This window comes from Miniopterus natalensis, chromosome 12 (assembly GCF_054644295.1).
Source record: "Miniopterus natalensis isolate mMinNat1 chromosome 12, mMinNat1.hap1, whole genome shotgun sequence".
Taxonomy (NCBI): Eukaryota; Metazoa; Chordata; class Mammalia; order Chiroptera; family Miniopteridae; genus Miniopterus; species Miniopterus natalensis.
This window is the reverse complement of record NC_142092.1, coordinates 47,827,045-47,851,075: the sequence shown is the minus strand read 5'-3', so window position 1 is coordinate 47,851,075 and position 24,031 is coordinate 47,827,045. Positions and strand designations below refer to the sequence as shown.

At 47.1% G+C, this 24,031-nt stretch overlaps 3 protein-coding genes and 1 non-coding gene across 5 annotated transcripts; 3 read left to right on the top strand and 1 right to left on the bottom strand.

Moving 5' to 3' along the window:
- Nucleotides 1-3,927: 3,927 nt before the first annotated feature.
- Nucleotides 3,928-7,270, top strand: ARHGEF39 (Rho guanine nucleotide exchange factor 39). 2 transcript variants are annotated; one of them, XM_016223058.2, is made up of 9 exons: nt 3,928-4,080; nt 4,277-4,371; nt 4,598-4,718; nt 4,974-5,092; nt 5,573-5,643; nt 5,890-6,018; nt 6,158-6,387; nt 6,630-6,718; nt 6,902-7,270. In XM_016223058.2, exons 1-9 carry the CDS (start codon nt 3,943-3,945, stop codon nt 6,915-6,917), a joined length of 1,008 nt encoding a protein of 335 aa, XP_016078544.1. In that variant the 5' UTR covers nt 3,928-3,942; the 3' UTR covers nt 6,918-7,270. The 2 variants fall into 2 exon arrangements, with proteins under 2 accessions (XP_016078544.1, XP_087678886.1); XM_087822760.1 differs by lacking the exons at nt 3,928-4,080; nt 4,277-4,371; nt 4,598-4,718 and having other exon boundaries at nt 4,909-5,643; nt 6,905-7,270.
- Nucleotides 7,271-7,513: 243 nt separating this feature from the next.
- On the bottom strand, nt 7,514-9,958 carry CCDC107 (coiled-coil domain containing 107). Its single transcript, XM_016223059.2, is given in 7 exon segments — nt 7,514-7,586; nt 7,588-7,750; nt 7,832-7,944; nt 8,019-8,109; nt 8,200-8,263; nt 9,565-9,710; nt 9,800-9,958. Coding segments are annotated over 7 exon segments (756 nt in total). The 5' UTR covers nt 9,906-9,958.
- Nucleotides 9,959-10,251: 293 nt separating this feature from the next.
- LOC148091850 (RNase MRP) lies at nt 10,252-10,525 on the top strand. Its single transcript, XR_015715489.1, has one exon.
- A 2,156-nt stretch (nt 10,526-12,681) lies between these two features.
- On the top strand, nt 12,682-13,629 carry SIT1 (signaling threshold regulating transmembrane adaptor 1). Its single transcript, XM_016222778.2, has 5 exons — nt 12,682-12,727; nt 12,847-12,982; nt 13,069-13,127; nt 13,240-13,301; nt 13,396-13,629. Exons 1-5 carry the CDS (start codon nt 12,682-12,684, stop codon nt 13,627-13,629), a joined length of 537 nt encoding a protein of 178 aa, XP_016078264.1.
- Nucleotides 13,630-24,031: the final 10,402 nt, after the last annotated feature.

Sequence of the window (24,031 nt, the reverse complement as noted above, 5' to 3'; positions counted from 1 at the left end):
TCTGTCAGGATCTCTTTGTATACTTCTCGTTGCTACTCTGTATGTTCACACATCTCCCTGCCTTCTCTGCTGCTTTCTCTCAGTACTTCAGAGTCCAGATCTGTGTCTAGGTGCAGATCTGTCTTTGTTACAGCTCCATAATTTTCCAAATGCCATTCTGCATGGTGCTGCCTCTTTCTCGAATTCTCTGTTTCTTTGTGTGACTGTGTCTTTGGGCTGGGTGGGGAATGTGGACTCTGACCTGGTATCATACCTTGGCAGCTGGGAGTCTGCCAACCCCCAAAACAGGTTTGAACTTCCAGAGTCTTGTTCCCTGAGCCTCCTTCCCCAGGTTGGGACAGAGTGTACTCAGGACTAATTGACTGGGGCACCCCCCCCTCCACACACACACCTGGCACACAACCTTAAAGCCAAGTCTCTGGTCATTAGGATCTGTTTCTATCCCAGGATTGCAGAGGAGGGCACTATTCCCTGGTGGGTAGGAGGAGAAAAAGCCTCCTACTCCCCAGCCATGGACTGGAAGCAAAGACAGATGGAAGCCCTTCTGGGGCCTTGAAGCTGACCTGTAGTTCTGGCCTACCTCCTCATCTATGTTTGTTTCATAGGACTTCTGTGGCAAACTACCACAAACTGGGTGGCTTAAAACAACAGAATCTTTTTTTCTTTCACAGTTCTGGAAGCTAGAAATCTGCAATCCAGGTGTTGGCAGGGCCCTGCTCCTTCTAAAGGCTTTAGAGCCTCTTCTAGCTTCTGGCGGCTCCAAGCATTCCATGGCTTGTGGCTGCATAACTCTAATCTCTGCCTCCAGCTTCACATGGGCTTCTCCTCTTGCCCCTGTCTCTCCACTGGGTGTCTCTTTTAGGAACATGTCATTGGATAGGGCCCACCAGGATAACCCAGAATCTTATTTCAAGATTTTTAACTTAATTACATCTGCAAAGACCCTTTTTCCAAATAAGTTCATATTCACAGGTTGCAGGGGTTAGGGTATGGACGTATCTTTATGGGGACCACCAATTAGCCCACTATGACATTAGCCATCTTAGAACTGAAGTGGATGCACAGGGTGAGAAGAAATGGGTTTGTTTTGGCGACTCTCATACCTTCTGCCCTCATCCCTCTTCATATGTTTTGTAGGCAATTTCACCCACTTCCAGGTTTCTACAAATTCATGACAGCCAAGTATCCCTATGTTGGCCTCTCTTCTCCATGTCAGATCCATAACCACCTGCCTAATCAACATCCCCACACCCTTGGTGATATGATTGAGTTGCTGGATTGAGCTAACCCTATGGCCTACCTGCATCTGGACTTTTCAGTAACATAAGCCAATAAAATCTCTTACTGTTTAACCACTTTGAGTTTACTATTACCTATGACATAGTCTTACTGGTATAAATTCCTCCCATGGCTTGGCCTCTGTCTGTCTCTCCAGTCTCCTTTTTCATCACTCTTCCCTTTGCAATTTATGCTCTAGTCTTATTGAACTTCTAGCAGTTCCTCAAATGCACTGTGTGCGTGCATGTGTGTGTGTGTGTGTGTGTGTGTGTGTGTGTGTTATTTCCAAGTTCACTTTCTCACCTCTACTCCACTGTCAACCCTGCCCCACCAGGTTTTGCTCATCCTTCAGGTATCAATTGATATTGTTACTTCCTCCAAGAAGCCTTCCCTGACTCCTAGATGAGGTCACTCCTGCCTGCATAGAAGCCTATACATCCTTTGTAATGTTTATCTCACTTTATGGCGACTCCTTCCCATGTCAGCCTTGCTGGACTATAAGCATCCAAACAGCAGAGGCCATATTTCATTATCCACCATTTCATCTCCATGCCTAGCACAGGATGTGGCGTATAAGAGGCATTTAATTTTTGTAGAATAACTGATAATTGTTGCTGAAAACATCCCTAGGGCTCCTCTGGCATCCAGTGAGTTGAAAGCAGAGGTTGAAGGTAATTAAAGGATAGAGAAGCTGTTGACTGCCTTCTGACCCTCTCCCACTGGTCCCTCCTTCCTTTGGCTTTGGGAGTAGAGTTGGAAGTAGAGAGTCTGTTTCAGGTAGACTATGGGGTGTGTCTGACTTGCTCTGTGGGAGACTTGGTCCCCAGGAAATCAGTTGTCTCTAATTATCTTAAGTGTGTCTTCTTAGTGTTTCCCTCTTCTTCCTCCACATTTGGATGATTCCCCCATCTGAGCTCACAGTAAGCTCTATAAAGCACACTCACATACTGGCAGCACGCCTAAACACACCCATCACCACTACACCCGAGGTGCTCTGCTCTGTTCTCATCAACTGAGCCCAAGGTGATACCGATTACTATGAGATTATCTGTCCCCTTCCTCACTTGAGATCTTAGTGTAAACTGTCCCACATTCTCTTGAGAATGTAACCAGTCTTCCAACTATATGGTTTCACCAGTTTCCTTGTGACCTGAGTTCAAGGTATAATCTGACCCAAACTCTCTCTTTCCTCCACCAAGCCCTTCAAGTTTTTTCTCCCTGATCTAAGTCCAGCATTTCTCCTTTCTCAGAATTCTTAGAATGTCAGAGAGCTAGAGGGGACCTCAGATCCCCAAAAGTACCTTGGTTCTTGGCGACGGGCCTAGATTCCTAGGAGTCCAGAGTGGTAGGAATGGGGTCTAAAGTCTATCTAAAACTTTAGTTTTTAATATCATTTTTTAGTTACAAAGTAATGCACACATGCTCAAGCAGAAAACTTAGGAAAGGCAGAAAAGTATAAGGGAATTTAAAAAATCACCCTTTTTGTCCTATTCACTGCTTTAACCTCAACGATCTAGTGCCTGGCACTGATTAGGTGCTTAATAAATATTTGCTGAATAAAGTATTCTCAGTCTAACCTCCCAGAGACAAAAACTACTGTTTTATCCTTCTAGTCATATATATTATACATAAATTGGATCATATTGTACAAACAGCTATGTGGTCTGCTTTCTTTTTCTCAGCAATACACTATGTACCTTTTCCCACATTGATAGCTTTTTAACATCATTTCAATGCTTTCATATTATGCCTTCAAATGGCTGTACCACATTTTCCCAGCCAATTTACTACCTTTGGGCAATTAGGTGTTTTTCAGTTTTCTATTGTTACAAACAATGTTGTGGAGCACATCCTGGCACATATATTTTTGTCCACATATCTGTTTCTTTAGAATGCATTCCTAGAAGTGGAATTGCTAGGTCATAAGAGTAGGCACACTTTAAGATTTCTCATACCTACCAACAAAACGGCACTTCCAATTAATTGACCCTCCAGGGCTACTGCCAATTTTTCAAAAGAACTAAATTAGGAAAATCTGGTACATATTGTCTTTCACAGACTAATCAACTGCAAGATTTTGCCTTTGGTCATAATTAAGCAATTCTGAACCACTGTGTTAGTTATTGACACCTGCTGACCAGAAGCTAATTGGCTGTCAGATTTTGGAACAAGAAAACGAGTTAGTAACTTAAAACCTATAAGCTTTTGTCCAGGGGCCAAAATATTTCAAACTTTGTGACCCGTGGGAGCTCCTAAGTGTAAAGAAGCATTGGGGAAGACCGAACCCCAGCGTCTGGCATGGGCCCCGTACGGAATACGTACTGCAACTATTGCACCATTCCCAGCTCTACAGCTGGGACACTGAGGCCCTGCCAGTGTCTGCACTCCCAAGTCTAGGCCGCTGCCCCAACTTAGCGCCGCGCAGGAGGGCCTTTCACCTGCCCCACTCCGCCCTGTCCCGGCGGCCGCAAGCACCTGCAGCGCCGCCCTGGCGGTGGGGCGAGGCGGTAGCGGGGACCAGACAGGCCGGCAGCCGCTCCCGCTCCGTCCCGCGCAGCCTCCCGGCGCCAGGGGGCGCGCCCCTCTCGCTGCCCCGCCCCCGGAGCGGTTAGCATTTGAATCTCCGGCGGGCTGTGGCCGGAAGTGTCGACCGGTCAGCTAGGCATGGAGACCCCGGGCCCCAGGGCTCGGTGCCCGGTGCGAGAGCAGCGTGACCGCTGGGAGCGCAAACGCGCCTGCACCGCCCGGGAGCTGCTGGAGACCGAGCGGCGCTACCAGGAACAGCTGGGGCTGGTGGCCACGGTGGGGACCCTGCACGCTGTCTCGTACGGGGCAGGGACCCCAGGGTGTGGGAGGGTCTCCTTGAGGTCGGTGATCCCGAGTACGGGGGACTGCCCGGTGCTGCATGGGGGGCTGGGCAGACTTCTACAGGTTCTAGCTACGCCTTGGCGTCGGCCTCGGCCTGCAGACTGTACACAGGTGTTCTCTCCTCCCGCAGTACTTCGTGGGGATTCTGAGAGCCAAGGGCACCCTGCGACCAGCAGAGCGCCAGGCCCTCTTTGGGCCCTGGGAGCACATTTACGTTGCCAGCCAGTGAGTGGAAGGGGCGTGGGGAGAGGGAAGGAGGGAGAGCCCTGGCTTCGGGCAGTGCGCGGAACTCGGAGTCAGCCAATGACCTCACCTGTGGTCTTGGCCCAGTGCCCCAGTTCACCATCTGTAAAATGGGGTAACAGCACTACCTGTGGGGCAGAGTTGAAAGAATTAAATGTGGTGCTTGAGCATTTCTTTGGCAGCTCTTTGATTGTCCTCACTCACGCAGAGAGCTGCTTCCCTATCTGGAAGAAGGGCACTGGGGACAGGGGCTGGAGGGCTTCTGCCCCCACCTGCAGCTCTACACCCAATTTGCTGCCAATGCAGAGAGGTCCCGGACCACCCTGCAGGTAACTTGAAGATGACCTCAAGTCCTTCCTCTTGCCCCATACATTTCCTCTTCATCTGGAGACCCAAACCTCATTGATACCATTTTGCATTTATAGAGCACTTCAGGTGCCCAGTTCTTTGCTAAGTTCCCTGTAGGGAGACAGGGGTTCTCTCAGGAGCACACAGCTTACTGAGGGCTGGGGATGTGTACACAGGTGAATACAATGTAAGGAGTGCCTTCTCCCTCTGCTGCCCCCCCTTTCTCCTCACACCAGGAACAACTAAAGAAAAGCAAACGTTTCCGGAGGTTTGTGAGGCTTCAGGAAGGCCGCCCTGAGTTTGGGGGCCTTCAGCTGCAGGACCTGCTCCCTTTGCCTCTGCAGAGGCTTCAGCAGTGAGTGAACTCACCCTGACTCAGCCAACTTCTCTTTTCTGAGTCCCTCAGCTTTGTGGAGTCTGTCCCAATGCCTCTCTCTTGGGACAAATTGCTCCTAAAATCCGTTGGCAAGAGTAAATGTGAACCTACTGGAGTACCTGGAGTCTGCAGCCTCAGGCCCTTAGCTGGGACTGTGGAACTCTACATTGAAGTGAGGCTTGTAATAGGGCCAGTGACGTGGTATTTGGAAGAGTTTGCTGAGATGAGAGGCTGGTCCGGCTTAGAATTTCTGAAGCATCTACCCCTGACTCTTCAGTGTGGGATGGGAAGGGGCCATGTGGTGTCAGCTCAGGTTTTGAAAGAGGGATACAATAGCCAGAAGCTGATTTTTCCTGGCTTTGCAATGGAAGTATGTGTAGGGGGTTATGTGTGTGTCAGGCGGAGGGAATTTTCCCCAGCTCTACTTCCCCTCATAGACTTCCAACTGTCTAATTCTAGGTATGAGAATCTTGTTGTCGCTTTGGCTGAAAACACAAGTCCCAACAGCCCTGACCACCCACAGCTCACACGTATGTTCTTACTCTGCCAAAACTCAGGCAGAAGGCTGCCTTTCTTGTATCCCTTCCCGGTTGTGACCTCCAATAATGTCTGGTATGACCCTACCTTCAACATGTACATGATGTCTCTATTGTTCTGCCTACTCTTCAAGAAGTTAGACCCTAACCCTGGTCCCCTCAGGAATAGCCTTTCTTTCTCCACCGCCAGTACCCAAAGTCAAAGATGTGCTGGGAATGGGGTTGGGGATGTTATTCCAGGGTCTGCTCGGCTGATAAGTGAGACCGCCCAGAGAGTCCACACCATTGGTCAGCAACAGAAGAATGACCAGCACCTCCGGCGGGTCCAGGCTCTTCTCAGTGGACGCCAGGCAAAGGGGCTTACCTCAGGTAGTCTGCGTACTTCCCCCTCACCCCTCTTCTTCTGTATTGTCAGCACAGACCCTGTTTCCTCAGCCTCCCTTTCCTTCTATTTCCATGGATCTTGGTTCTGGAGCTGCATCAGAATAACAGCTCTCCCATCCCCCAGGTCGCTGGTTCCTACGCCAGGGCTGGCTGTTGGTGGTGCCTCCCCGTGGGGAACCTCGGCCCCGCATGTTCTTCCTGTTCTCTGATGTGCTTCTCATGGCCAAGCCTCGACCCCCATTGCACCTGCTGCAGAGTGGCACCTTTGTCTGCCGGGCCCTCTACCCCATGGACCAGTGTCAACTCCACAGGGTCTTTGGTCATTCGGGAGGCCCTTGTGGTGGACTGCTCAGTGTAAGTAATAAGATGCGAATCCTAGGTAAGGTAGGAGAGGCCCAACATGTAACTGTTTATCTCCTTGGCCTGGGCCCCTTTCAGAGGAAATGAGCCATGTACATTGAGAGAGGATAACTGAGTCTTTGGGGTTCATACTTAGTTCTCAACTCAGTCCTGAATGACACCCATGGGAGCAGCAAGGCCTTCAGCTTTAGCCTGGACTTTTCTGAGCCATGCACTAAGAGGTGGTCTCTCCCTAGCTGTCGTTTCCCCAGGAGAAGCTACTGCTTATGTCCACAGACCAAGAGGAACTGTTGCACTGGTATCACAGTCTAACTTTGGCCATCAGGTAAGTTGTGTGTTTCCTTGGTAAGAGTGTTTGATGAGGCCTAGGAGCTGGAGATGAACAGTTCTGATCCTATCTTATGTCCCACGTCTGTCTGGGACACCTCCCTAACCCCACCCCTACCCTGTAGGTGATTTTTGTCTGAATAGAGTGCCAATGCCTGAACGGACTATCTTCTCTCCACAGCAGCCAGAAGAACTAGAAGAATCTTACAAATTCCAGAACCCAGGATACTTCAGGGATAGGTCAGGGTCAAGAGTACTAAACTAAGCAAAACACAGTCCTTCATGGTTTGAGAAGGGTCATTTTGTGTTTGCTTGGGACTGGGTTATTTGACCAGCTCTTAATTAAGAATCAGGAAACTAAGTCTGACCCATTTGAACTTCTGCTGGACCAGCCCCTCTAGCACAGATGGAGGGGTTTGGGGCTGATAAGTCTGGTGCTGTGTCAATGGCCTGTTGTTCAAGGCTGTGGCTTTGCAAACTTGGCTATTTTTATAGTTTATTTTCCCACTGGATTTAAGTAAAGGTTTTTTTTTGTTTGCTTTTTTGGAAAGGTCTTTCTGTCTCAGCTATGTGATATGAGAAAAGGGATTTCTGTGCCCAGAAGGCATGATAGTCGCCTCAGGAATACAAGGAAAAGAACCAGAGCTCCCTCTATCTTCTCAGCTCTCACACTGGGAGGCAGCATCTTTTTGTCCTAATAAGGAAAGCTTTTCAAGAAGGGCCAGTTGTTCTTAGGCACCTAGTATGGGTGTGTGTGACCAGCTGGAATGAAAAAGCACGCAGGAGCATCCAGTCACAAGAACAGAATTTGTTTTACTAAACCTTCAGCTGTTGTCCCTCCTTCCCAGAGGGGGCTGTGACTGGGGTCCTTTGCTGCATCTTCTCCTTAGCCCCTGCTCCACTCCCCAAGGAGGAGCTGGGTTCCTTGTCTCTGTGCTCCAGTTTAGGGGCTCTTCCCCGGCCTGACAGCCACCAGCCTCCTCATCTTCCTCCTTTATACACAAGTCCTCAGGAAACGGTATGCTGGCCTCTGTGAGGGGAAGATCAGGCATGTTCCGGTTTCAGATACTTTGTTTCTACCTCCACCAGACTCTCATCCCCAGCCTGTTACCTGGTTCTGGAACCTCCAAGCCCTTGTTTGGCATATTCTTTTGTAGCAGCTGGTGGATGGTGTGTAACTTCATGTTCAGAAGCTCCTGCTGTGCTCCAGCCAGGGTAGTCACACTGTGGATATATCCACTCAGAGGCTGCCCAATCTATGTCCCCACTTCTCACCTGCCACACATTGCTCTCCTTACCGCTCAAAAAGGGGGTCCAGCTGGGCCATCAGATTGTTCAGGTGTTGTTCTGTCTGGGCCAGCTGTTGTGTCAACTGGGCAAGCTGGTGCTCTGGAGGCGAGGGAGAAAAGGAGAGCAAGGGTTACTTACCTTCTGCTGTCCCCTAATTCCCCACCAAGTACAGACTTCTGCAAAACCCACCTGACTGCAATGATTCCTTCTTGCCTGCCTCCTCTTGGAGAATGGCAGCCTCATCTTTCCCCTGCTACGGAAGAAGGAAAGGGTGATACTGCAGCAACAAGGTTCCCCATCACTTGTCTCCAAAGCCAGTAAGAGGAGGCGGAAGAGGAGGAGGAGAATTTGAGGTAGAGAAAACTACTGGATTTTTACCTCAGAGAATCACAATCACATCTAGCCCAGCTCCTCACTCAGGACATGAAGCAGCCTGTCAGTGCATCCTCACAAGCGGTCATTCAGTCTACAGTAACGCCTCCAGGGAAAGAGCAGCTCCCTCCAGTCTGATAAAGCTCTGGCTGGTAGTTTATATACAAAGCCCAAAATTGTCCATGTATCTTTTTTTCATTGTGCTGATTAGAGCCTTCCAAAATCATGTATTTTCAACATGACAGCCACTCAGGAATTTGAAAACAATGGTCATTCCCCCCTCCCCACCCCTTCCCCATGTCTTCTCTGGTTTAATACCATCAATCTTTTTCAGTCAGTGCTCATTTGACACGACTTTCAATGGTTGCTTTACTGAGCTTGTGCTCTTAAAGCAGTGCCATGAAGAGAATAAAATTCTCCAGGAGTGTTCTGATCAGAAGATAAAGCACAATACTTATTTGGGAGGTGGGTTGTCACATCACACAAATGAACTTTATTAGCCAACTAATAAACTGCTGCTGTTATGTCCAAGAATAGAATTTATCTATCCTTGTTAAACTTCATCATTAAATTCAGTCCTTTATCCTAGCCCGTCAAGTCTATTTGGGGTCATGATCAGCTATCCCTTCTAGTTTTACATCATCTCCAAATTGGTTCAGCCCTCTATTTCCCAATGCAACTGAGTGACAGGGCCAGGGCTGCAGATACAGCCCTGGGAGGTACTACTTTCCATTTCAACAGTTTCAGTCCACCAACATGTACTGTCAGTTCATATTTCAGGGCCTCCTTCCCAAGAACATGAGCCTGCTTGGTACCATGAACTCAAAAAACACTGACTACAGTAATCAACCTCTTGCGCCAAGGTAGGAATCTCACTGGAACTCCACACTTCCTGGGTTCAAATCCCAGCTCCACCAGTTACTAGCTCTGACCTTGAGTCAATCACTTCATTGGCTTGTTGGGAGGACTAAACGTGATGCTCATTATTTACAACTGACTACGCGCCCTTCACAGCCATTACCTCGCTGGAGGCAATGGATGCTCAAAATAACTCCATAATGTCGGGAAGCCAAGGAACTGCTGTTCGTTTCACAGACCGGAAGATGTCTCCGGTTCTTGGCACCATAACGCCCCCATGGGAAATTCAGGCCCGGGGCTTCCCCACCCCTGGCCTTCCCGCACCTGCAAGCACTTATATAGCACAAAAGCCACCACAGCCGCCGTGTACAGCGCCCCCAAAGGCAACGCCTGAGCCGGCTCGTGCTGGTCCTTGGGCGGCGCCCGCCGCCGGGGTTCCGTGGCCTTAGGGCCGACTTGGGTGGGGTCCCCTGCGGAGGAGGGCAGAGGAGGGTCAACAGAGCTGCGACCTGGGACCCCTGGGCAGTCCCAGCCTCCCCCCAGCAGCCCTCGCTGGTACCTGGGTGTGCCCGGAGGTCGAGGCTGGGGTGGTCTCCGAGGACCCCGGGCAGCGCAGACATAAGTAGCAACCCCAGTACACCAGCGGGCGAGGCCGCGCTCGCCATTGTGGGCCGACAGACTAAGGCCCGGCGCCGCCGGAGGCCGCAGGGCGCACCAGTGCTCATGCGTAGGTGTGCGGGTCTGGTTCTGCCCTCCCAGAAAACCACGCCCACCTCACTGTGTGGGCGGGGCATGTAGATTTGCATAGGACTATTGGCCCAGCTTTCCTATATTACTTCATTTCTTATCTACTTAGGTATTCTATATTAGCAAGAATGCCTCCAGAAGTCTTAGGAGATTATGCCAGAAAGTAATTTTTATTTCTTAAACCACCAATCTTCTCGCCCTAAACAAAAGATAAATTTGCTGATGGAGGTATAAAAGGTCGGAGTAAGAAAGTTGCTTAGTACAGCTCGTGCTGAAGGCCTGTTACCTAGGCTACAGACGGAGGACTCAGTTCCTTATTTGCGCCTAGGGGAAAGTCCCCGGACCCGCCGGCAGAGAGTGCCGCGCGCGCGTGCGCGTAGACTTCCCTGCCTCTTGCTCTTAAGCCCGCCAAGAAGCGAACCCGCCCCGGCGGGGGAGCCGAGCGGCGTGTTGGCCGGGCGTCGTCCGTCAGCTTGTCTAGTTACGCAGGCAGTGCGCCCCCGCGCACCAACCTCACGGGGCTCATTCTCAGCGCGGCTGCATTTTGGAAAGCAGCCAACCGGCTCAGTTTGTATCAAAATCCTTTCTCCGCTGATGTTTTTAACGTGAGCTGCTGTGAACCAGGCCATTCCCCTTTTGCAACAGCTAACGTCCACACAATACACAACGTTAAGATCCCAGTTCAAACCCTTCATTCAGAATAAACTTTAAGTTTATTAATGACTGCAGCTATTGTACCACATCAATTATATCACAATAAAGCTGGAAAAATCCATTTTGATTCATTAAAATCAATTCATTAAAAATCAATTAGTCAATTAACTACCGCTAGACTAAATGCCACGAAAGCGGAGGCCATATCTCTTTTTCGTTAAGATTTTATTCTTATAGCCTAGCTGGCTCTATCAAGCACTCAAGGAATCCTTGTTGAATTAAATTAATATTTTCAAAATGACCCAACAGTTAAATATAATTAAGGTAGTTCAGGAGGCAGCTCACATGATGTTTCTCTGTCTCTGTCTCTCTTCCTCCTTCCCTTCCTCTCTCCTTTCCTCCCTCTCTCCCTCTCTCTAAAAATCAATAAAAAGTGTCTTTCATATTAAGCAACAGACATACAAATAGGAAAAGTCTTAACCATAAGGATGTTTGGCAAAGACTTATAAAAATTTCATTTCACAATAAATTCCAGAAATTTTCAATATAAAAACTCTGAGGTCACCTAGAATGACATAAAGTAATTCAAGTTTAATTTCTTTGACTTTATAATCATTGTGCTATCCTCGTTTATTATAAATCCATGGGTTAAATATGGGAATATGTACTATCATAGGAGTTGAAGACAGAGATCGTATCCAAAGAGAACTTGAACAACTCCAAAATGTTAAGAACTAATTCTAGATATAAACACACTTAGATGAATCTGCTTATGTCACTGGCCAATTGTATAATTGGGAGTTCTCTAGATTAACTTCCATGTAGATTACAATGTTTTTTTAAAGGATAAGTAATACAAATGTGCTAATTTGAAGCTTGTATATTATGAAAGCTCATCAGTTACCACAACAATTTAGAACTTAGATCTACAACAGATTTTTCAGAGAGGAGTACTTTATCACTGACATTTTTTAAAATTGCTGGAACATGGTAATAAAAAGGAGACTGATTTTTAGTTGGTTTTATTTTAAAATTCTCTACAGATGATACCCTCTTATTGCCTGCAACCGGAGGATCAGGACTTCTCCTTCCATTCCCATCCTTGGCACACCACTGCAATCATTTAAAATTAAAACACACACACAAAACACAATATATTGTATGGACCAGACAAAACATATCTTTGACCTCTGGTCTATAGTTCAGATTTGGAACTTAAACTCCCTCTTCCCACATCAGTGGCCTCCCACTGATTGGGCTGTCTCTGGGCATGGCAGGTACTCCATTCCCTGTAGTGAACAAGTGCAAAGACAGGTTCAGTGTCCCAGGATTTCTTTACAGCGGCAGAGGTTTCTTTAATTCAGCTCACTTTTGAGATTGATAGTTCTTAGGGACAGTTTGAAGTGGGTCAGGAGGGAGTAATCTAGCTTTCTCTATCCCCAAACTGTTATACCAGTAATAACAACGGCAGCGGTCATCTTAACATTCACTGTGGATCAGCCTTAGGTGCAGTGAGACGGTACATACCGGGAGATCTCCCAGGCCCATCCCACTTTACAGCATGCTCATCGAGGACCGCATTCTCAGACTTGGAGAGCAAAATCAGGCACCCTGTGGCATAAGGGACTCTCATAAAGCCTGGCTTCCTTGTCTTGGGGGTCCTACCTCGTGCTATTTCTGCCCTCCTTGGAGTCTTCATGGGCTCACCTACACAGTGGCACAAGTTTGCCTCTCTCTTCTTGGCCAAAGTGGGTACAGGGCAAAGGGGAGGGGGTGTGGGGTGGGGTGGTGCGGAAGTTTAGGAGCTGCTGGGTGGCGCAGGTGCAGGCACTGGGCGGTGTCTGTTCTTTTGCTCATCCCTCCCCTCCCCCTTCCTCCCCGGAAACCAGCAACTTTGCCATCACCAGTATTGAGGATGATGAGCTGTGGGGGCCTGGCCCAGGGAGGGGTGGGAGTAAGGGGGGCTGCTGCAGCTGTCAGACCATAAACGAGGCCTAGACCTAGGCTCAGGGCAGGATGCCTGCACACTCATCAGCAGTCATGAACAGAGGTGGCAACTGCACGGATCCAGACACGCTAGTGCCCGGTAAGCGGGGCGGGGCAGGGACAGGGGGAGGGGTCACGTGGCCCCCGGTCCCATCTGCTGGGATCTGGAGGGTTGGGCTGGGCAGTAACACCCACCCCTCTATTCTCTCACATCCACAGGAATCCCCTCCTTTACCCAGGCCTGGGGATTGTGGGCCCTCTTAGGGGCTGTGATGCTGCTGCTTCTCATCTCACTGGCTGCACACTTGTCCCGATGGACTAGTGGCTGGAGCAGGAACCATCCAGGACAGGGACAGTGAGTGGGGGAAAACAGAAATGGGATCATTGAGAATTTCTCCTTACCAAGAAGTCCCCACTTATCCCCTAAACTTTGTATTGCAGTTCTGGAGGGTCTGTGGAAGAGGTCCCCCTGTATGGAAACCTGCATTATCTGAAGACAGGTAGGAAGCTGGTAGAGGGGAGAGGCGCAGAGGTCAGGTCCTGGGTGGATGGGATGAAGGGCTGTGAGAGGAGGAACAAGAAGTGATGGTCACTTCCTGTTACCTGTCCCAGGACGACTGTCTCAAGAACCAGGGCCAGACCAGCAGGATCCAACACCTGGAGGCCCCACCAGGGTGAGTCAGTTGTGGCTGAGGAAGAGGGGAGGAAGGAAGTGGGGGGCTCTTTTTCAAGGGTCCAGTGAACTTCTAACAGCCTTGCTGTCTCCAGGCTGCAGAGGAGGTGATGTGCTATACTAGCCTGCAGCTGCGGCCTCCTCAGGGCCGGATCCCGAGTCCTGGAACCCCCATCAAGTACTCGGAGGTGGTGCTGGACTCTGAGCCAAAGTCCCAAGCCTCAGGCCCTGAACCGGAGCTCTATGCCTCAGTGTGTGCCCAGACCCGCAGAGCCCGGGCTTCCTTCCCAGACCAGGCCTATGCCAACAGCCAGACTGCACCCAGCTGAGATGTAGGGCCTCCCACGGTGAGGCATGCATCGCCCCAGCCTCGTCTGTTGCAGGGGTTACTGCTACCCTGGTCCGGGGCATGACTATTTCCCAACAAATCCCCAAAGACAGTCAGCCAGTGCCCAGTCACAGGAGGTGATGTTCCTCAAACCTCCTATCTGACCTGTGGGGGAGGTATCTCAGGGGAAAAGCAGGTCCCCGGTTTCTTGAGGATGAAGGAAACAGAGGCAGTGGCCCCCTCTCCACTTCCTCCTCCTTCCGGAGTTTTACCAGATCCTCCCCACTATTGCTCTCTTACAGTGTACCCCTGACACCTTAGTGTCTCCTCAGACACAGGAAGTGGGCAGTGGGGGAGGGGGTAAGAGCCTAAGAGGACCTGGGTGGGTATACCCCTAGGGAGTCCACAGCTGGGGGTGGGGCGTGGTCCTGGAACCAAGCAACCTGAGGAACCCAAGCCTGGCTTCTGATCTGAGATCTGAGAACCCTGGCAGGAGAATACCAGTCTGCATCCTAATGCCTCTGTTGTGTTCCCAAGTTTTTAAATAAAATTTCTCAAAGTGTTTGGATTTTACCTACTGGGCTACAAACCTGCAATAGACCACACATGATGGGAATGTGAGTTTTGCTGTCTGCACAGAGCACTTCCCAGGGGAGTCTAGCTGGGGAAAAGGGCCCAAGAGGAGCTGCCTCATCAGCACTGCGGGGGTGGGTGCCAGGGGTGGAGGCCAGAGCCCAGCTCCTCAGATGCTGGTGTGCTGCTAGAACGTCCTCAGAATTTACACTCAGAGTCTCTCTAGTCCCATCACCTGGAGTCTGCAAACTCACCAGCCCCTGACCTACTCTCTCCATGAACTCTGTAACTGTGCTGCACCCCTCCCTCCCCCAAGCTGTGGTCTACGCCATCTCCCCTTAGTGCCTCTGTAGACGCAGGTGCGGCTTGACAGGCATGAGGTTAGAGGGATAGAAGAAAGAGGAAACTGAGGCTTTTACTTAGAAACTTCTCTCCTTCCCACTTAGACTCCCAGAGAAGCCAGTGCAGGGAAGCCTGCGCCTGAGACCGGCCAGGTGGTCCCAATAAGAAAGGGGACCTCCCCTGCTCTCTCTCTCTCTCTCTCTCTCTCTCTCTCTCTCTCTCTCTCTCTCTCTCACATCCAAATGCCCTGGGGTTCTTGGATCTGAGGACCCCAACCTGTGCCTCTCCACAAGAGGCCAGGGTCGAGGTTAAGAGCAGGCAGTGGGGCTGTGTGGGAGGACTGTGACTGCGGGGGCGGGCACCGGATGCGCGGAACCACTGGCAGCGGGATGTGGGGTTCTGAGGCTGCTGTGCTGAAGACGGCTCAACGTGCCCACGGCCTGAAGAACTGAGGGCTTGACTCCTGGGGCCCGCCAGGAACCGCAGCTGAGGCCGCAAACGTCCCCAACCCAGACCAGCTCTCCCCGCGGGGCTCTGCGGCACCCGCTGCCTGCCGCCGATTCAGGACCAAGCTCCGAGCGCCCCCTCGTGGCGTGGTGCGGCCTCGCCACCACCTCTGCGCAGGCGTGACGCTGCCTAGTCCGCGGCATGCTGGGAGATGAAGTCCAGAGGTTTCGGGCCCGCCCGGGAGTCTAGCCGGGGATGGCGCTGAGCAGGGCGCTGCGGCGGCCAGAGTTCGCAGAACGTAGAGGACTCTCTGTGGAGCTGGGTATGACTAGGACTTTTTCCTTCCAGTCTCCGAAGCCTGGATCCTCTGCCTTCTCTTTCGCCTGCAGCCCTTTGATTTTTCTTACCTTCTTATCCGGCCTGTCACTGAGGCTCAGCCCTAGCCTAGGAGCTCATGACTGCGCGCCGGGTCTGTGCAACTTCCTACCCGATCCCCGCGTCTGGGCAGCGGGATGCCCCCCAGACGCCCTCTGAGGGCCCCCTGCCACATCCCCCCAGCTGGTTTAGTTGTCTCTTTACCAAATACCTGGGAGTCCTCTCCCTTTCCATAGCTCCGGGCGCTTCCCCAGTGGCCTCCCTGGTCCCACCGGCGTTTGTTTACAGGCAGGAGGAATGCGCGTCCCAAGCAGACTCCCAGGAGCGCGTCCTTAGGGGGAGCCACGAGGGCCTTTTGGGGCCCCGCTTCCCCCCTGTTCCTGAGACCCCAGCTGGGAGGACAGGGATAAGCCCAAGACGCAAAGAAGAAGGGTCTTTGGGATGGTCAAAGGTTCAATGATAGGAAGTTCTTAACGAATTATTTATAGGTGGGGAGGGGCCCCCGAAGCCATCCGAGCCATCCAACCCAGGCTCCTCCGTCTTGGGTCTTTCGCTGCACTCTGTCAAGTGGAGTCTAAACTTTCAAAATGGTTTTGGCTACAAGGAGGGTAACATATCAGGGACATGGAGAGAGGCCAAGCCTTAATGACTTCATTTGAAACCTTGGATCCAGCCATGCCCAGAACTAGATCTGCCTCCTGAACTTTTTGGTTATGTAAGCTAATAAATTCCTTTTTTGCTTAGTCAGTCTAAGATTTTTTTATCTCTTGCAACTTTGAGTTCTGACCTTCTAATAATGGCTTGTTTTTAAGTCTTCTGGTGATTATCACTTTATCTTTCAATGATACTTAGACTCGTCAGAGAGAGGAGATTCTGTGCATCCAGCCACCCTAAGAAGACCTCCCTTACACCCCCCCTCTGATCACTCTCAGCTATAGGTGGGGAACTTTAAGTGGGCTCTACTGAGGTCTTGGCAGAGAATTTGAGGACAAATTTCTGGAAAAGAGCCTCAGAGCCAAGAGCAAGGCAACAAGTCCCAGAAACAGCCTGCTTCCCAGGAACAATCAATGGCTTTGCCGAGTCTCCCCTACTCTCCAAAAAAACTAATGAAGGATTGAATTTCTCAGCCCTCGAGTCTAGGAAATGCAGGCAAAACAGAGGGCAGAGGTCTGCTGGAGGAAACAGATGAATCTCTGACTGAAAAAATGTGTGAAGCTCAAACACAGATTTCCCTGAACTAGAAAATGTGGTATCAGAACTAAGAATTTCCATGGATAAATTAAAGGAGAGGATGTCACTGTTAAAACCCCAAAACAGGTCTAGAAAATTAAAGATGAAGCATCTCAAAATGTAACAAAAATATGGAGATGCAAATCATGTGGTTAAAGATGGGAGACTGGAACAGACCCAGGAGACTTAACTCAATTTCTATGAGTTCCTGGTGAATAAAGGAACAGGAGAGGAGAGGTCATCATTAAATAATATATTAAATTTCCCTGAGCTAAGATTTAAGTTCCAGACTGGACTAGATAGGAAAAGACACACACTTAGCCATATACAGGTTAAAATTCCTAAGTTCTAAGGATATGGGAAATCTTAGAGCACATTTTCAGGCAGAAAGTTCTTTCTTCTTACCTGCTACCCTAGAAGTTAAAAGGCCACAAAACTGAACGTGAAATAATGAAAGAAAAGGCCTGTAACCCAGACCCAGCCAAGGAGGAAAGAAAGATATTAAAGATTTGCAAAAGGCACCAAGTATCTCATCTGAGAAATACTTTTAAAACTCTAATGAGCCCTGGCCTGGGGCGGGGGGCTAAGTTGGTTGGAGCCTCACCCCATACACCAAAAGGTTTCAGGTCTGATTCCCAGTCAGAGCACATACCTGGATAGGCTCAATCCCTGGTTGGGGCTTGTAGAGGAGGCAACCAATTGATGTGTCTTTCCCACGTAGATCTTTCTGTCTCTCTCTTCCTTCCACTCTCTCTGAAAAGCAATGGAAAAACATCTTCAGGTGAGGATTAAAAAAAATATATATAAAATTAATGAAAACATCCTCAGGTGAGTATTAAAAAACGCACGAATGAAGCAACAAATGGATCAGAGCAGAGACTTCAAAATAGGGGAAGATGAAGAGGAAAGCAAGCAGTGAGGAGCAATGAACCATGGTCTATATTTTTCTATCTATAGCTCTATATATTTATAACATGTAATATAAATGCTAAATAAGGTCTCTTGGAACAGACAGAACACACTGTAAGGGAAACTCTAATAAGTATTAAGTTATCGCAATGAAACTCTGGAATCAGCTGGTGGGTATCAGGGGAAGGTAAGTGTTCCAGGACCTAAGGCAGGGAGAGTGAGAAGGGTGGGGGAAGGGTAGTGAAAGTAATTTAAGACCATATATATTAGGGTGGGGAGGAAGTAGAAGATAAGTGGAGTATGATGGAAATAGTTGTTCTGTAAAATAGTTGTTTCACATACTAGAACAGCCATGTGTCCAAGAGAGCAGGGCAAGGGACGGTAACTATTAATAAAATGACAAACTCCAAATTAACAAGGGGGAACTCTTCTTTCCCTTTCCTAGCAAAGGAAAAGAGTTCACAACAATGTTTAAACATTTAAAACCAAGTAAGATGGAACTAATAAATCATATACATCACTCATTACAGTAAATATGAGTGGACAGAATTCTTCTATTAAAAGACTGTCAGATTTTGTTATAAATTAAATTCTGGCCCATATTACGGAAAATAAAGACACTTAAAGCAAAGTGATAAAGATGCAAAATAAAGATGCAGGAAAGGTATACGAGGCAGTGAAACAGAAAGCGGAGATAATACTGATATTCAGCAAGGGCAGTGAGTTACAGGTTGAAAGCAGTGTGAGGGTTGCCTGCAAAGAAGTAGAAGGGAACTTTAGGGGTGATGGACATTTTCTGTATCTTGATTCTGGTGGTGGTACATGACTGAATATCTTTGTCAAAACTCATAAGATTGTACACTTAAAATTGATGAAATTTACTGCATGTAAATTATAATACAGTAAAGCTGGTTTTAAAAAAGAACAAAATTATCATGTTCACAAAATATAAATGCTGACTGAAAAAAACAGTGTAATACCAGAAACCCTCTCAATTACCCTGTATTATATATCCCTGAAATGCCATAAAGATAGCAAGCTTTAAAAAAAGGAAAAATAGTAGTACTTATTTCAATAAATTATAAAAAGAACAAAAAAAGAAACCAAAAGTAATAGGGATATAACAAAAACTGACATAAATGAAATGAAATGAAATGCAAATGAAAGTACACTTAAATTATGATCTTTATTAAAGAGCATAAATTAAAAAAAAGTTCTTAAATGGGCTAGTAAAATAAACTCGCAAGTCTAAGTAAGGAGGGGAAGAGAGTAAAAACAGGATTAATTATGAGAAAGAAAACATCATTACAAATATGGGAAAGAAAGAATTATAAAGAAGTGAAACTTAAAATTTCTTTTTTTTTTTTAAACATATCTTTATTGATTGCAAAGAGAGGAAAGGAGGGTGAGAGAGATAGAAACATCAATGATGAGAGAGTCATTGATCGGCTGCAGACCACAACCCGGGCATGTGCCCTGACCGGGAATCGAACCCCGATTGCCTGGATCCTAGGTCAACGCTCAACCGCTGAGCCACACCTGGCTGGGCAAAATTTCTTAACTAATATAAAAATTTAGAGGAAATGGATATATTTCAGGAAAAATATAAATTACCAAAATTGACCCAAGAGAAATAGGAAAGCTTGAAGAGTTCAACTTATCCTAGAAAAGACTAAAATAGAAAAATGATTAAAGATCTACTTTTTGAAAAGACTGCATTCAAATGGCACCACAACTGAGTTTTATCTAACCTTAAATAATAATACTTTTTATGCCATTTAAACTATTTAAGACTATTGTAAAAGAAGGAAAGCGCCCATACTTAATACGCAGAGCCAACATAATTTAATATCATTTCTAACAAAAACTCGAAGTAAAAAAAAAAAAAAGAGGGCCCTGGCTAGTTTGGCTCAGTGGTTAGAGTGTCAAGCCCAAGGATTGAAGGGTCCTGGGTTCGATTTCAGCCGAGGGCAGGTACGTCGGTTGCAGGCTCGATCCCCACTCTGGTCAGGGCGCATGTGGGAGGCAACCAATCCATGTGTCTCTCTCACATAGATGTTTCTCTCTCTCTCCCTTCCGCTCTCTCTGAAAAGCAACGGAAAAAATATCCTTGGGTGAGGATTAGAAAAAAAGAGGAAGCCGGGCCGGGCTGGCTCAGCAGTTGAGCGCCGACCCAGGATCCAGGCGATGGGGGTTCTATTCCCGGTCAGGGCACATGCCCGGGTTGCGGGCTCGATCCCCAGTCGGGGGCGTGCAGGAGGAAGCTGATCAATGACTCTCTCATCACTGATGTTTCTATCTCTCTCTCTCCCTCTCCCTTCCTCTCTCTGAAATCAATAAAGATATATTTAAAAAAACAAAAAGAGGAAAACTGCTTAAACATAATAAAGACTTTACTAAACCCTAACAGTAAATATTGTTTTTAGTGGTGAAACACTAAAACAACTTAAATTAAAATTAAAATTTAGACAGAGATGCCTATCACCCTTATTATTTAACATATCTTAGAAGTTTTACCAAATGCAGTAAGACAAGAAAATAAATTGTTATGATCATCTGAATAATTATAACACTATTTTTTTTTTTTTTTTTTTTGCTGATATGATTGTACTATCAGAAAATTCAAAAGAATATTGTAAAAAGTCTAGTATGAAAAACTAGTAAAAAGTATAACTTGGAAAGTTGACTGGATACAAGGTAAATATAACAAACATAAACTGCTCTTTCCCTACTCTAGTAGTAATCAGAAAAGTATTCAATTTACAGCTACAGAATTATAAAGTCTTAGGATAATAACAATTATAGTCACCATAATGCCATACACTATTGTAAGCACTTGGAATTAAATCAATCAATCCCCACAACACCCGCTTGAGATATATTACTATTATTATTGTTATTTTACAGACGAGAACACTGAAGAACAAAGAGATTAAGTGATTTACCCCAGATCACTAGCTGGTAATGTGTTAGAATTAGGGTTTGAATTCTTGCAGTTTGGCATTGAGATGATCCTTGTAATCACTGTGTTATAGTATGTAAAAATTTAAAAAATTGAGATATAATTGACATATAACATTAGTTTCAGGAGTACAACATGATTCAATATTTGTATATATTACAAAATGATCACAACGATAAGTCTAGTTAACATCCATCACCATAGTAGTTACACTTTTTTTTCTTGTGATGAGAACTTTTAAGATCTACACTCTTAGCAACTTTCAAATGTAAAATACAGTATTAGGAACTATAGTCATTATGTTGTACAATACATCCCTCTGACTTATTTTATAACTGTAAGTTTTATAGTATGTGAATTTAATCAAGAAACATGTAGTACTCATTGAAGAAAGTTATACAATATTAAAAGACATAAAGCAAGATTGGGACAAACAGAAAATCGACCATTTCCTTGGATAGGAAGATATCATCAAAAAATGCCAACTCTCCAAAAATTGAAGTACATATGCAGTTAAAATGATTACAATTAATACCTCAAAGAATATTCAAGAAAAATATTTTAAGAAGAAAGTGAGATAAATTTGCCTTACCAAATATCAGAACATACTATAAGGCCACTTGATCAAATCAATCGGTAAAAGGAAAAAAATTGATCCATGGACTAAAACAGGAATCCAAAACTAGGTGTTCGTATATATGAGAACATGGCAATTCAACTCATTGGGAAAAGGAAGGCTAACATCGTAAGTGGTCCTGGAACAATGGGCTGTCCTGACTGAGTGCCTACTCTGTGCTAAGGCTGTGTACTAGTAGGGCTTGCATTCCAGGGGAGCAATGGAGCCTGGTGGGTGAAAGCTCAGCCTCTCTTGCAGAACATTCATATCATTAAGGTTGGAGGTAGCGTGAGTCTGTCCTCATAGGTCCTGGCCTATCCCTGCTCCCCTACTTTTCATCTGCCTTCCCTTCCTGACTTCCTGCCCTGCAGACTCCAAGCTCCAGTATCAGAAGCAAAGACAATGGCCTTTCACAGATTGTTTAACCAGCTCTTACAATTGGATAATTATAGGAGGGCAATTCCCTGCAACAAATCTCCTAACTGAAAAAAATAATGTGTGTGTATGTGTTTGTGTATGTATGTGCATATCCTAATGGTCTGCTTCTCTGAGTGAGCCATTTATTATTGAGATATAATTGACATGTAACATTGTATAAGTTTAAGGTGTACAACATGTTGATTCGATACAGTTATAATGCAATATGATTACCACCATAGTTAGCTAACACCTCTATCATGTCACATAATTGTCATTTCTTTTATGTGGTGAGAACAGCTTGACTGAGCCTAGACTGACAAACTAGATGAAGGACATACAAATAATCATTGTTATTCTTTCAACTTTCCTTTAGGCTTGAAATGTTTCAAAATAAGATTGTGGGGGGAGAAAAATATGTATAAAGGATCTAATATTAATAGAAGAGTAAATCCAATGGGCTAACAAACGAAGATATGTTCGAATTCACTAGGAGCCAGGGACATGCAATTTAATGTAATAATGAGATACCACTTTACATTCATGGTGGAAACCGGGGGCTCAAAACCACTGGGGACTCTGAGAGCCAGTGTATCATGTGCCCTTAGAGTTATCCCCACCCTCCCACCAGGGTCAAGGTTACTGGTGTGTTTATGCCAGTTCCCACCAGTCACTGGTTGAGAGCTACTCTGGAGGGAGGCACTCTGGGCCGGCCATGTGTTGGGGCCGAGCCTCTGGCCAAAGGAAAGCTGCAGGCAAAGCTGCTGGGACTTGGAGGTCAGGCTGGTGCGTACCGATGGGTAAGGCCTGAGGGGACAGGGTGGCGGAGGCACTGAGTGCTCCTGCATTGCTCAGACCCACTCATGTCCCTCATCGAGTTCAGGCTGTCACTGATTCTTTAAGGTCACAGTTTCTTAAGAGAGGAGGAGGAGTGGGGAGAGGAATAAAACGCTACGAGGGCTAGCGGGACAAGCTACAATCCCCACTGCTGTGGTTGGTTCTAAGGCTGCAACCGAGATTCTTCGTTTTCCCTGTCTACCAAACACTCACTCTCAAGCAGCACTAGGTGCTGGTCTAGGTGGCTTGCCTGGTGGGTGACCGGACTTTCAGTTCCTGAACGCCGATCACTGTGCCCTTCTCAGGCTGCAGTGACCACAGTTGCCTATTTGTGGGTAAGCGGCCCCGGTGAATCCCCTGGCTTGTGGATACGTTCCACCTGCTCCCACTGTGTAGCAGCAACGCTATCTCCTCACGATAATCAGATGCGATCACCCCGCCAGGAAAGTCAGCTCCACGTGTGTGAGACAGGAGGCGCCAGGCACAAGCGCCAGGTATGGAGGACTCGCCTCTGTGCGCCCACTTAGACTATGCAACCTTTCACCTTTGGCTCCCACTGTGAACTGAGAGGTCATCTCCATAGGCTCCCACTTAAATTCCTGAGAAGGAAAATGTGATAATCCTGATTCCCAGGCCAGGCTACCCCATAGGCCACAGACTTGAGTCAGTTGCCCAATCAGCTGAGGTGAGAGGGGCCGGGGGTCACGTAATACAATTTTGGGGGTCTAGGGCTGCCTCATAAGCAGGGGTTGCCCCCCTTCAAAGGGGCTGGTAAGTGTGGCTGGCACAATGTGTGACATATTTAGTAAAAGTGCTATAGTACTAAGGGACAGCCTTTTGTCACAAGCCTTCCTAGTCATGAGGTTAGTTCATAATTAGCTTACGGCCTACTGAGCCCAGTTTCCTAATTTGTATGATAAGTGGGTTGGGCTCACTAAGACCGCTTTGAGCTTCAAAATGCCCCATAACTGCTCTCTCCTCAAACTTTGTACATACATTATTAAGCCAGGCTCCCTCCAACCCATGCTTCTGTAATTTATTTTTTGAACCCCGTTTCATTTTTCATAAATGCTGTCATTATTTACCTTTATTACAGTTCATTCTGTGGTTTGGAGCCATCATTTTGCCTTGCTTTAATATCTGAATCTTGAGTTTGAGTTTCCCTTTCAATGTACTTTTTCTTTTCTTTTTTTCAAATAGCTCTGTGCCATCAGCATCTATGAATGTGCTTTCCGTGTTACCTACCATTCAAGACAGGACCAAAGAGAGACCTGGGGCAAGTCACTGGAGACCTACAGGCACTCTTTGGCTTCAGTGATCAAAAGGCTGCAAATCTCCTTCATAGTGCTAGAAGATGGTTCAGTTGTGTCTCTTCACTTGAAGCTATGGACAGACTTTTTTTTTTTTTTTTTAATATATCTTTATTGATTTCAGAGAAAGGAAAGGAGAGGGAGAGAGAAAGACAGAAACATCAATGATGACAGAGTCACTGATCAAGCCCGCAACCCGGGCATGTGCCCTGACGGGGAATCGAACCCCGATCGCCTGGATCCCAGGTCAACGCTCAACCACTGAGCCACGCCCGGCCAGGCTGGACAGATTTTTAAAGATGCTTTGCTAAAATCTACACCTACTATATCTGCAGCGATCACATCCTCGATTTATGTCAGACACTGTCGAGACAATCCCATATTT

Bases quoted from the DNA above. Each gene is read 5' to 3' on its own strand.
- ARHGEF39 (XM_016223058.2), top strand. From the start codon at position 3,943: ATGGAGACCCCGGGCCCCAGGGCTCGGTGCCCGGTGCGAGAGCAGCGT. The intron at 4,719-4,973 runs GTAACTTGAAGA...TCCTCACACCAG, and splicing joins GGTCCCGGACCACCCTGCAG to GAACAACTAAAGAAAAGCAA. The intron at 6,019-6,157 runs GTAGTCTGCGTA...CCCATCCCCCAG, and splicing joins GGCAAAGGGGCTTACCTCAG to GTCGCTGGTTCCTACGCCAG.
- SIT1 (XM_016222778.2), top strand. From the start codon at position 12,682: ATGAACAGAGGTGGCAACTGCACGGATCCAGACACGCTAGTGCCCG. The intron at 13,128-13,239 runs GTAGGAAGCTGG...TACCTGTCCCAG, and splicing joins CCTGCATTATCTGAAGACAG to GACGACTGTCTCAAGAACCA. The intron at 13,302-13,395 runs GTGAGTCAGTTG...TGCTGTCTCCAG, and splicing joins CACCTGGAGGCCCCACCAGG to GCTGCAGAGGAGGTGATGTG.